This window comes from Calliopsis andreniformis, chromosome 1 (assembly GCF_051401765.1).
Source record: "Calliopsis andreniformis isolate RMS-2024a chromosome 1, iyCalAndr_principal, whole genome shotgun sequence".
NCBI classification, from domain to species: domain Eukaryota; kingdom Metazoa; phylum Arthropoda; class Insecta; order Hymenoptera; family Andrenidae; genus Calliopsis; species Calliopsis andreniformis.
In genome coordinates, this window is record NC_135062.1 from 13,583,136 (window position 1) to 13,596,865 (window position 13,730).

General features: G+C 43.1%; 1 protein-coding gene across 1 annotated transcript in view; it reads right to left on the reverse strand.

Moving 5' to 3' along the window:
• Positions 1 to 12,764, reverse strand: part of LOC143182979 (protein trachealess-like) — a 34,574-nt gene extending 21,810 nt beyond the window's left edge. The window contains exon 1 of the mRNA XM_076384327.1: positions 12,616 to 12,764. Coding sequence (XP_076240442.1) covers positions 12,616 to 12,764 — 149 coding nt within the window. The remainder of the gene's footprint in view (positions 1 to 12,615) is intronic.
• Between the last annotated feature and the right edge of the window lie 966 nt (positions 12,765 to 13,730).

Genomic DNA, 13,730 nt, shown 5'->3' on the forward strand with positions numbered 1-13,730 from the left:
TTACGCCCAACTTTCGGTCAAATTCGTTGAAATTGGGCGGCAACGAAAAGGCTGGGGCTCTCGCGGCTCCCATGGGACGCGGGATAGAGGAGCGGTCCCTCGTGCAGGCGTCGGTATTCGACTGTATCTGTAGCCATATCGTTCAAGGGTGGCAACACGCCTTGGACACATAAGGATCCTCGTGTTCGGCCGCGCTAAGTGCCGGCCATCAATAATTCAGCAGCGGACCCTGACGAGGTTACCGCCGATCCTTTCGATCGCGCCCGCTCCGCCGCTGGATTTTTCATCCGCCAATTTCCACCGAACAGGGAATTATTAATGACCGACGGGAGGGAAAGGGGTGGACCGAGGATTCTTTGTCGGCTCGTTGATGCTGGCGGGAATCTTAAGCAGATTCTTCTCTGTCGAGGTGTTTGGGAAACCTTAGGACACGCTCCTTCGGGGCGGGTAACGAAGAGGCCTAAATGGTGGTGTAGTTGCCTCCGTTTTCAGCGAGCTTTCATTGGGAAAGAGGATCGCTGGGGCTGTTGGCAGGAGTGAGCGAGTGGCTTAGGGAAATTTGATTTAAAATGAAAGTAAACATAGCTATATCCCTAGATATACGCAGAAATTTCAGGTCCTCAAATACTGGTTAATTTCTTGATTTTGTTGAAACGTTCCAAATGCTCTCATTTATTCTAATTTAAGAGAAATAAAATAAGAAAGCTATAGATATTTGCAGGAGCAAAGCTAGGAATGGTAAAACTGTTTTGATGAAACTCATATAGTAGCTGAAAGTAAGATTACGTAAAATCAAGTCAGGAATATTCCAAAACGTAACCACGAGATGTTTACAGATGAGGCACAATGTTCCTAGAAAGCTTTCGCTATTTAACTAGTCAGAATACAAGTCAGTATTTGCACGGTTCAAGTAACCAATGCAGAAAAGTAGTAATACAGGTAATTTAATATACAAGTAGAAAATCCCAGACAGTGGTCAGACACTGCACGGGCAAGAAAGAAGTTGAATGAACTGTTCTAATTTAAGTACTTTAACCTGAATGAGTTTAAGAGAAGAATAGTAATATACAAACTTGAACCTGTGACGCAAATTATTTAAGAATTTTTGAAACATCCAAAATTGAGACACAAAACTTTAACGTTTCATATCGTGACACAAACCCCTTTCTATTCCCTTGATAAAGGTATACATTATAAAATTGTCCTCCTTTAAAAATTACATTAAAACCAATCTTCACATTCTACTACCTTTTCCTAGTAACATAACGTAACTTGTTAACTCTTTGAGGTACACGATTTTAAAGAAAATAAAAACCCAAGTTGCACAGAATAACATTGCCAACTGAACGAAAACCTTTAACTAAAATATTAAACCGTAGGATTATGAGTAACATCAACTTTTCGAAGTACATTAAAATACATCCCACCGTCATTGCCAACTGAATAAAAAACTTGAAATAAAATACTAGACTATAGGACTATGAGTAACTTCAACTTCTCGAGGTAAATTAAAACATATCCCAGCATGCATAAAAAGCTAAGCAAAAGGTGAACCAGTTCTCAACCCACCTAACCCCAAAGAGTTAAAGGAGATACGATAAGGTGCAAAAAAGGAAAGAAAAAGCACCACTAAGCCTCAGTGGCCACAGAAGCCGTTTCAGCCAAGACTCTCGTCGACAGACGTTTCCACGGTTCCTACTCAGCCCGCAGCGTAATCCCCGATACACAGGAATCGGTGGGAAGAGGTGGCCAATTAGCAGGCATCGGGGGAATTATGATGGCCGAGGCGAGCGCGCGTCAGCTAATTCAATTAAACAATTCATTTGCTGGTCCGAAGCACCACCCATTCCGTCCGCGCTTCATCCACGCTGGCGTTCATGTGGCCGAGCGTCCGAGTGTGCGCCGATAGAGGGAACGTGAGTTGGAGGAGGACCAAGCCCAGAACAGCTCTCCCTTCCTGCTCCCATGGGAGCCGTAGCCGTAGCGCTACAATACAATGCTCCTAATGTTACGGCTCCAGTTTCGACATAATTTTCTTTCGCGGCCCTTTCGGCTATCGGATGCCCGAGCTTTTGTACCACTTCGCCCCGACAAAGAGAACGTCATTTCCGGTGGCTGTTCGAGCCACCCGGGGCAAAAACGATGGAAACGGCCCCGCTGGCTAGGCGTCCTCGTACGACGTCTCGGGGACCATTTCCAGCGCCTGGGTATTATTGGCTTTGATGGCGATATGGATTTCTATTGCCTCGGCTGATTAAATCGCCGGCTACCACCTGATGCGGAGCTAGGAACTTTTGGCTTTGGTACACTAGGGTGTATTCAGTTTTACTTACGGGAGCATTGTGTAAACGAAATTCGAAAATTATGTGGCTAGAAATCTTGTGTTTTTTAAACCTGGATATCTAAGCTTTCTGTTCTAGGTTCAAACTAGTCTCCAGCGCTTGATAAATTTTTTTCGAGACTAGCTTTACAGTAGATTTCAAGCTTGAAGCTTCCTCTTTCTAGGGAGACCTTCAAAATTACTGTGCGATTTTTTTTCGCCGAGTTATCGCACTTTAAGTGAGAAGTGCGACTCCGCTGTCAGAATAGCGCAATGATTCAGAGATCGAAAAAATGGTCGATCTTTGAGCTACTGTAACTTTGCGAAAAAAGATCGCAGGAGAGTGAGCCTGGTCTCATTTTAAAGGGCAAAGCATCTACTTTCTCGTCCCTGAATTAAAGTTACTCAGAAAAATTCTCATACTTGGCTACAGGCTGTTAAAGAGAAGGTGGCTTTTCCCCAAATCTTTGCCTAATTCAGACTACTGTCCAGGTCTGGATAAATTTTTTTCGGGACTAATTTTGCAGTAAACTTCAAGCCTGAAGCCTCCTTTTTCCAATAAGCCTTTAAAAATTACTGTGCGATTTTTTTTCGCCGAGTTATCGCAGTTTAAGTGAGAAGTGTGATTTTTCCATCTGAATAGCATAATGATCCAGAGATCGAAAAAGTGGTCGATCTTTGAGCTGCTGTAACTTAGCGAAAAAAAATCGTACGGCAGTGAGCTTGGTCTCATTTTAAGAGGCAAAGCCTCTACTTTCTCATACCTTAATTAAAGTTACTCAGAAAAATTGTCATACTTGGTTACAGATCCTGAAAGAGAAGGTGGTTTTTCCCCAAATCTTTGCCTAATTCAGACTACTGTCCAGGTCTGCATAAATTTTTTTCGGGACTAATTTTGCAGTAGACTTCAAGCCTGAAGCCTCCTCTTTCCAATAAGGCTTTAAAAATTGCTGTGCGATTTTTTTTCGCCGAGTTATCGCACTTTAAGTGAGAAGTGTGACTCCGCTATCAGAATAGCGCAATGATCCAGAGGTTGAAAAAATAGTCGATCTTTGAGCTACTGTAACTTTGCGAAAAAAAATCGCAGGAGAGTAAGCCTGGTCTCATTTTAAAGGGCAAAGCCTCTACTTTCTCGTTCCTGAATTGAATTTTTCTAAAAAAATTTTTCTACTCTGCAGCAGGCCGAATAATAGAGAGTGGTTCTTCCTTGAGAATTTTCCTACGATTTCCACAACCTAGGAGCCACTCTCATCTAAAATAAGACACTGAAATCGCGAGCCACTAAATTACCCTTCAGTGACACTAAAATCATCCTCCCAAAATAACTTAAAGTTCCTACATAAAAATAGTCAAACATGCCCGACAATTTTGCCTCTTTAACTAAAGACTGACTACAAACTGAACAATCTTTCTTTTTCTATCCAGTGCATAAGAAGACAATGGATCTCTAAAAACTCTGTTAAGCCTATAATCAGTCTCTAATTAAATCCACGAAATTGTCAATCATGTGTACTACTTCTGTCCCACGAGAAGTCCCCTGGAAAGCATTAGGTGCAACGTCTCCCAGGGTACTTTTCACAAAACACGTATAGTACCTAAGCAAAACATCTCAATTCCTCATAGCCCACGCATCTAACTACCCATCCACCGCTTCTCAACTCTTCAACCAGTCGTTCAAATCCCCGTCAGTGAGCAGCGATCCCCTCGTCATCCAAATCCAGCCCGTCTACTTTCTCATTCACGAGGACGAGCACGCGTCTCGTCGCTGCCCGACTCCCTCTATCCCAGAATCTAACGTATTCACGCGAGCTGGCCACAAAGGGACCCGCTTTCGGGAAAATATTTAGTACGCGAGCTGGGTCGCCAGTGTCTCAATGAAACCTTTCCCTTCGCGACGACCGAAGAAACCAGCCACAGTCCAGCGACATTCTCTCCGAGACTCAGCGACAACAGTGGAGCAGGGTCGCGGGAGGGGGGTCAGAGACAATACGATAACCACTAAATTATCCCGGCACATCCGGCGATGTAAATCACGAGGAGTCGCGCGCATGTGTACCTCGACCAGCTGGAGGGAAAGAGAGAGACGAGGAGGAACGAGGAGGAGAGGAGAAATCCGTCGAAAAAAAAGGAGAGAAAGAGGAAAGAGGAGAAAAGAGGAAAGAGGAGGAAAGGAGAAAGACGTCGAGGACGTGAAAGAGAAGCGGTGGTGGAGGCGTGGAGGAGGGAAACGGGGGGGAGAGAGGTCGGATAGAGACAGAGGGAAGTTGGTTCTTGATGACGCGCAGATAAGGGAGGGCTTAAAGTCTACGTGACGTGCTTCCCGATGTGTCCGAGCGGAGGCCGAGCCTGAGAACTTTCGGTAAACGTACTCGGAGACGAAACGTTCCTTCCCTCTGCCGGAAGGACCCCCTTTGCATTTTCGATGGCGAAACACGGGCATGGGACGCGGGTTATGCCCGATCGGTACTGACCTCAGAGCACTGGGAACATGGAGATTCGAATCGTGCTGGAGCATCGCTCTCTGTGGGGTACAGTGTGATGGTAAATTTACAGTGTACCTCACTGACGATGTCAGAAGGTGACGGAAGACTGCTGTCACCTTATTCCTTCAGCTAAATGAATCACAAGCAAGACCTTCTTCTATATTCAAAAGGGTCACGAATACCTAAACACAGTGGAAGCCAATCGACAGGTGTCCAACAGACACACGATTCTTTACTTCTTTACTAATGATTCTTTACTAAGGAAGACAAGCCTCAAACCGCTTTTTATCAACAGCCTTAACATTCGAGCGCAGCAACTGAATCTATCTTAATGCATTCGAAAAAAAATCCTGTTTCGTTTCCTGCCACGAATAATCATCGATGGCTTGACGCACGAGGAGAACCAGGGACTCTAGTCTCCTAGGGGTCTCACGTTCGCAACTTGCATCCGGACATTCTCATGTCCCTACTTCCGGGAACGTGAGCCCCGTAACGGCAACACCCTCGCCAAACCCAGATGCAACCTGCGGTCACTGCTCTTTGTCCTACTACGCTTTCGTTGATAATGATAAGAACGTATCAGTCGAACGCTACAACCTTGAATTTACGCTTGGAATGAATTTTACTCGACTTTCGATTATCTATGTCTGTGTGTGGGTCATAGGATCGAGAGCACAAAATCTAAAACAGCTTTAGGACTGCAATATGCGAAGTGAATAAATAATTGTGAGGAATTTCGTAAGAGACTGTAATGAGGACTCTGTATGTACTTGAGTGATCCTAAAGTGGAATGTGGCGGTACTTGGTCAGACGAGACACTGTGTTCTAATTGAACGCTATATGTTATAAGACAAAACAGTGTAGGTTTTAGAATGTATATTTCTATTTTCTCTTGCTTATTCAAAGAAAAGCTTCTTTTAACCCTTTACTGATACAGTAAGATCACAGCATTCGTATTACTTCACTTTTAATATTAGTTCTGTAGTCCTACCAGTATCATATCAGTCAAAGATTAATCGAAACTTCCTTCAAGAATAAACTTCTTGTCACACTGTTCACTCTACAAGACAACCTCAAATTTCCCGAACACGTCACACATCGTCCCCCTCCCTAGCCACATCCCCAAAATCCCCAACTTCCCCGAAATGAAGAAAGAAAAAAGGAATCCATTAACCCAGCGCCTACTTTTCACGACCAAGCCCAGTAATCGAAAGCTCTGGGCTCCCAAAAGCCAGCTCCTCGAAACCAGCACCTGCCCCCACCGTTCCAATCAACTTCCCCGTCCTCGAATCGAATCAGAGCCTCGACTCCAATCACTCCCGACGCTTTCGTTTACCTATCCCGAGCAGGTCAACCTTTATTAACCGCCCTCGGTCGGGCAGGCTGATCGGGTTACGCGTCTCCACGGATGCGCAATTATAGGAATGTGTAACTGTGCAATAACGAGGACGTTCGTGGAAGGTCCTCGAGCCTGGGCCATCAGGTTCGTCGTACGAGCGTCGAGGAGTAATGGAAAGAGGGCGGGGTTGAAAATACGAAGGCAGTGTTGACGGGTCCCCAAGATGCCCCGTCAGCATCAGCGTTCCTCTCTAATCGTATCGGGTTTACTGCCGCGGCGTGACGTACTCATCTGCACCATCGGTTTACCACCCTTCGGCCCTCTGTACCCACCGTCACCCATCACAATTCCCATTATCCACTCGCTGTGACAGAGCTCTCTGGGGACCCGCTACTGTCCACGCTATCTACACAGGGTCTAGGGGAATTCTTCCCGCGATGTACCTGCCTGAACCCTGACCACTTTGACGGGGACACGTCAAAATGGAGCCTCTGTTACGTGGCGACGGACGACATTGGGGCTTGGGATGGAGGAATCTGGATGAACCTGGGGTGGATATACTTCTGTGGTTGTAAGGTGGGACGATCTGTGTCACATTTTCGAAAAATTTGTGTCTGAGGCCTTAAATGATATTTAGAATACGGAATTTATATGTTTAGAAAGAAGAAATGGCATTAAAAGAGTTTTGAAAATAAAGGTCCAGGAAGACACATGTCTAGAAGACAGTGTTGAAGCAGGAATCTTTAATATACCAATATCTCGAATTGAAGAACATGTGAGTTAGGTTGTTCTGCCTTAAAGCGACAGATATTTCTGTAGTGGTAAGGCAAATCATTAATATCTAGAATTTTGAATTTATGTTTGTAGGAAGAAGAAAGGATATCGAAAGAATTTTTTTAGCTACAAGTAGAGTTTGAGAAGACACGAGTCTATAAAACAGTGTTGAAGCTGAAAACTTGAAAGGGCATCTCAAAAACATGTGACTCAGGTCGATTCACGCTACAACCACAGATTTGGACTATTGTAATTTCGTGAAAAGAAGTCGTAGAATGATTATCCTAGCGTCATTTAGAACATTGTCTTAAAATCATTCTGCACAAATAAAATTCTAAATCAACTTGACTTGAAAATTAATTTTATGGAAGCACCTTTTCCCCCGATTTCCCACAAAAATTTGAAACCCTTCGTCGCTATTCGCACGATTTTTATCCATGCCACTCCTTGAATTATTGACTCGATAATGGTCGCGCGGAAAGAACACAAGGGGGACGATATTACCCTATAAAATCATATCTCTGCCAGTAAAAAAACGGAACACCACGCGTTTGATATTTCCTACCACTTTACACGCTCGTAAAGTTTCATTACAATCGTCGATATGCGATAATCTAATCGCCATCCCTGTTGAGATTACAAATAACAAACAACGATGTATTTAATTTCTTAATTAGTTGTTGTCTTATAGATTCTGTCGAATTATCTGTTCCCTGATACTCATTAGCGTTTAAATGTTAATAACATTATATGATTCGTAATCTCTGAGGTCTCAAGGTTGAAAGAACTTGTTATTTTCATAGCCACTATTAATTTGTCGAAGGAGAAAATGATTCATCTTGGTCGTAATAGCAGACCAATTATGTAAGCACGCTTTTATCAGCGCCGTGTATCAGTGTAACGTATCATTAAAATTATGTTAATGTCCTTCGAGCATTTAGTTTTAATTGGCCATTTAATTTAATAGACGATTTATATAATTTAATGGTCGATTTGATTGAATTTTTAAAGTGTAAAACTGGAAGACTAAATTGATATTAATTTTAGAATTTAGAATTCGTATTTTTATAAAATTTCTATCCTGTTATGCAATTTACAAAGTTACTCAAAATTAATAGTTTCTTTGCTAAAACTAAACCAAGTAATCTCTCCTTCTCAAAATTTCTGTTTCTCCCATCATTTTAAAATTCCTATCCCATCTCTCTCGCCCCTGATTAAAAGAAAAATTGAAAAATTAGAATCTCTAATTAAAATCTACAAACATTGCAATCCAATAGCCAATCAAAGAGTGCATATTGAAGCTCCTCCCACGCCTAATTGCCTCTTTGCCACTGCATTTTCATGCACGTCGCACTCGATCCATCAAAGAAACTTATTATCCTGAATCGACATGTTGCTAAACAGAGATGCAAATCTAGAGATTCTATTCAACAAATGCTCACGCAGGCGGTAGGTGCAGATTAGAGCAATGTGTCTCTACGTTAAATGAGAACAAATTCTGCAGTCACGTTATGCAATTTCGTTTAATCGAAGTCGAAAACTGGACGTACCAGTATTCGTTCGTAATATTTCTTCCGCGCGAGCGGTGCCATGGACTCACGGTTCACGTAGAGGCAATAAAAAGGCCAACAATACGTATGCAAATTGGAGAATGAAGCAACCAAATCGACCATACATTTAATTCCCAGTTGCAAAATCTACCTTGCGTCTCTCTTTCGAGCATTTTGTCGTTTATGATTCTTCGTGATCGTTCGATCATGTCTTCTTTTTATCCATATGCAGTTGCTGATTGAAAGAGTTTATTTTCACGAAACTGGAGAGAGTTCTCAAGTTATTCTGTTATAATTTATTATAATTGTAGTAGGTATAGGATATAGTAGCTTATTAATTTTTTATATTTGTACTTATTATTATGAAAATAGTTTAAGAAAAAAAATCTGAGTTCCTCGAGTATTTAATTTATTTTGTGTTGCATCGATTTGCATTATAAAATAAATGATAACTTCAATTCTTGACCAGATTTCTTACTTAAACATTTCCATACTGTCACGTTTAATTCCTCGACACAAGCTTCGATAAATTCTTTACAACCAGAGCCACCCTTCGCAACAACCCTAAAATCAATCTTTAAGTCTCTCCCAAGAAAAAAATAATTTCCTCTACACAAATAACTAAAAAAGAGGTGCCACGTTTTTTCTTTGCTCACGTACTTGCAAAATTTCACCAAAATTGAGACATATCTTTACAAGTGACTTCCTGGCGAGGGAAGAGAATTTAATTTCAACATTCGAGGTAGAAATTCAAAGATATCCGCGAAATTTTCCACGCACATGGATCGATAAAAATGGTGATTGACGACCTAATAAAAATTCGACGTTCTGCGTTACGAGAAGTGATTTACAGTTATAATATCAGCTCGCGACGCACTATTTACAGCGTCGCTCCGTGACGTCACTGCCGCTCTACGTACGTCACGTATTAATGTCTTACACTTTTTGAATGACAACATTGTCGGGGCTGAGAGCATCGACGGGAAAAGCGATCATCGAAGAAGGAAATTGCTCCTGTGTTAAATATTTAATGAAAATTGAACTCGATCGAGTCAACTGCGAGCCGTTCGATTGACGAGCGAAGTGAGTCTCTTTTCTGAACAAGTTTTCTTTTAAATATTTATGATTTTCACAAGGGAGTTGTTTGTTCAAGACTTTGAATCACGTTGCTTGTCGTTAACCCTTTAATCAGAATAGAAGGTTCTCTCGGAGTGTCAATGTCTATTATAGTTCTATGAAATGATAAGAGAGTTGCACTTATGGTCAAAACTTTGCACTGTTAATTTTTTAGAAATTTTTCTTCTAAGAATTTTCTATTATTTTAACCCTTTGCACTTCCAACTTTTTTTACATTTTCTTTTCAATAATTCCCTATTGTTCTAAGTCAATTTAAAAGTATCGAGTGTGGCTCAATATAGGAGTACCTGTGAACAAGTCTGATGTCTAGTGACACTCAGGAAATTTTTAGAGTGCAAAGGGTTACTTTAATGAGTGAATGAATTTACTCTGAATTATTTCCAACGATGCAATTATAAATACACTGAAGTTCTTGGGATAAAGAACTGCATTGATTAAAGGGTTAAGGGGCTCGAATGTATTTGAATCTGTTTTCGTTTTGCTGAAATAAAGATCATTACTCGGGGAATGACTGCGATCAAGATGAAGCGAATCGTCGCGATCTACCTCGAGAGAGCAGTTTGCTACGCGTCTCTAGCCCATTCGATGCTTGTAAAAATATACATACTCGAATCATTTAGAAATTAACAAAATTTTAATTGAGAAATATTTATTAAGTACCTAGAAATTCCTAAAAAAATATTTCTCCGTTTTCAAAACTTATCAATATCAATTTTCGAAATGGAACTAAGTAATGTCACTCGAAATTTTCACCAAAATATTTCACATAATATTACTGAAAATATTTAATTGTAATTTTATGCTACTTTGTGTATTGTACTATGTCATTATTTTATAGGGTGTTAAATTAAGATTACTTATTATTTGGTGTGAATACTGCACGTTCTACCCTTCTGCCATCGTTGATGAGCGCGATTTAAAAAAAAGACTAAAATATTCCTGCCTTCGAAAATGATATGCAAACATGCAACTGCGTCATGATACATGATCTTTCATGATATTTATAACTACGATGAAATATTGCAGACTGTGGCCTGGTACATTTAATCCCCGCTGGAACTTTCACGATATTATTTATTTAAGACGCAGTTAGAAAGCTTCAGATACTATCTCTTCTACGACGTACTTTATTAGAAGCCTTCAAGCAGTTTTCGTCACCGAAAAAATTAGTCGAACTTTTGAAAATACTTCTATTCAGTCTTAACACAATTTCTTTAAATATTATATAAGAAATTCGGTGAACCTTGCACCATTCTATTGTATCAAAAAATATATTTAGTTAAAAAGACTTTGAATAGTGTTCACTTAAAACTAGACAAAATTGTAAGGTACCAAAATTAAAGAGAAGGTGTTCTAAAAAAGTTTTGAACTAAATTTTGAGCTCGATGAGTTCAAAGAAACTCCCGAAGATCCCTTCATAATACCAAATTACAGTCAACACCTTCGTCAACGATGCAGAAGGGTCCAACCTCCGCAACCCATCCAATTCTACAGCACTGACGCGCTTTCCACCCCTCTCGTAACGTTGTCATCACTTTCCAAGCAACAAATCAAAGACAACGTCTCCCCTCCCCAATTACTAAAGCCTCTGCTAGAGGCTCACGCCAGCATAATATCGCGCCACCCTTTCGTTCCTCAAAGACAAAGGCAACCCCCACGGCATGGTGTACCATAAGGTAACATCCTGCAGAGGGCTAACAATTTGCTATACTGACAGCCGTCGCATCGAATGAGCTAGATGATGCGAGTGGAAGAAATATGGCGAGGAACTTGGAGGATACCAAAGTGTGCTAGATATAGTCTAGGGGTAGTTTTGAGAATACTAGTTCTAAGCTAAGTTAAAGGGGTGCTGTTTGGTTGCTGGTGGGCCTGTATTTGGTGCAAAATTGAACGAGGGTAGGTTTTTCAGTATGCAGAGTGGTTTATGGGGTTTCATTCTTTGGAGTGATTCAAGGTATCATAGTTATTTTTGGCTGTTATGGGGTATGTAGTAACAGTGATTCAGAAATCGATTTTCAGAAGATATCTGCTAGATATTATTTATATATGTATCAATTTTAGACACTGTTTATTTTTTGTACTGAAACTGAGAGGACTGAATAAGAATTCAATGTAAAAACTAGGAACTCAGAACTAAGAACTAAGAACTAGGAATTGTTTAGTTAGATTAAGTTTTGATTAGAGAGCTCATGAATGAGTTAATTAATATTATGACTGTATATCTAGACTCCAGAGCCAGGTACGAAGTCCATTTGTTTTTTGTATGAATTAATACACTTCAGTTCTGGAGTCCAGGTATGAAAGCATCTATCAGTCACTGTATTTGATAATACTAGTCTCGGTTGTCAATCCTCTGTGCTCATTGTACTATTTCCCTCTTAATGGAGAATAGAGAATAATCTCCTTGGTATATTTCAAGTGAAACAGCCGTAAAATAAGGGAACCAGAACTCCGCCAGTAGAGTAGCTAAACGATATATCAGACCTCACCCCCCCCCCCCCCCCCCCCCCCCCCCAAAGAACATCCATTCCTCCACAAGGTCCAAAAAATCAATACCATTTTACTCCCCAAAATACAACTTCAACAATTCTCTTAAAAAATTCACCCCTTGTTAAAAAAAAAAAAAATAAACTCACAGCCCAGTTTCTCTAAAATCCCCAAATTCCCAAAGTTTCAAAGTCTTCCCTACTTCAGCAAAGATCTGGCCCCTTAATGACACCATCCCCTTTCATCCTTTTGCGCCAAACATGCCCACTAGGTACCCAGACCACGTCCCCAGGTTCTTGACCCTCCCAGTCCACTCACGTTCTCACCCCTTTCATCCTCCACAGCCCCGCCACGCGTCTTCCACCCTCGTCAGAGACAAGCACGCGTGTAAACATACGCAACTAACTAAGCGGTGTACGTAAAGGTATTAAGAAAAATATAAGTATAAGAGAAACAACATGCCCTGGCTCGAGGAGAGGACCCTGACTCTGTTTGTACGGGACACAGAGGTCCGCCGGTACGAACCAGGAGTGCGTGAACGCGGGGTTGATGTTGAGCGCCCCAGCGGCCCCCTGATGGGGTCCGCCGACATCGACGCCGACACCGACACCGACCCCGACCGGGCTTTGCCGCTGAAAGCCCCCATAATCCATGGCCACCTGATACGGCAACATTCTCCTTACTTCTCAACCTCAATATATATCAGTCCCAATCTCCCTCTTCCCTCTTCACTCGATCTTCCAAGTCGATCACAGTCACTGTCGTCTCTGATCACCCACGAGAATTGTTCACCAGAGGTCACCGAGAACCGAGGCAGCGGCACGCGAACAGTCACACCGCTGGTCATCGTCCATCGCGGGAGTCCGCCTCGGCGGTGACGCGGGTCGAGGCGGGCATCCTCGTGGCACCATAGAAACGGGACCGAGAAGACCACAGTACAGGGTGCGTCGGTGCACGTAGGTATCGACGGCTCACGCGCGCGCACGTGCGTGTCAACAACTGTCCCGGGGCTAGACTCTCGCTCGCGTGGACCAGCTGTTACGACCTGGCTCCCTTCGATCGCTGGAGTCGCGCGGACACGCGGGGGTCGAGCCAGCCAGACAGCTAAACGGCCTGTTCGTGACCGAACGACAGACTGGAACGGACTGTACAGGGTCTGTAACGTGAGCCGCGCGGCGACCCGTCGGGGGGAGCGAGACAGCAGTCGCTGGGTGGAAGGGGAGCGACAGAGAGGGCGAGAGAGCGTGCGCCGAGTCGGGGTCGCGGGAGCCCCGCCCACGACACCGCGGCTGGGCCAATCGGTCCTCGCGGCTGGACGACACCGCCACGCCCACGCGCGACACCGCAACCCGGACTACGCGCACACTCTGGCGAGGTGCTTGCGTCACGATGCACCCTCGGGTCGGTTAGGTCTGGCCGAGCACACCGCCGCGAACGGTTGCCTCCTGACTCCGCCTACAACGCTACCTAATCGCGCGGATGGTTAAGAGGTCGGGGCACACGCACACCTACGTGGCCAGGGGACTCTTCTGCCGAGGCGACGTTACCAGGAAGCGGTTCGCGGACGGCCACGTGCGCGAAGGAGGACTCCTCGCCCTTGTTGCGCGGCTGTTGGGGTCTGGAGGAGGTTCATGGGGGAG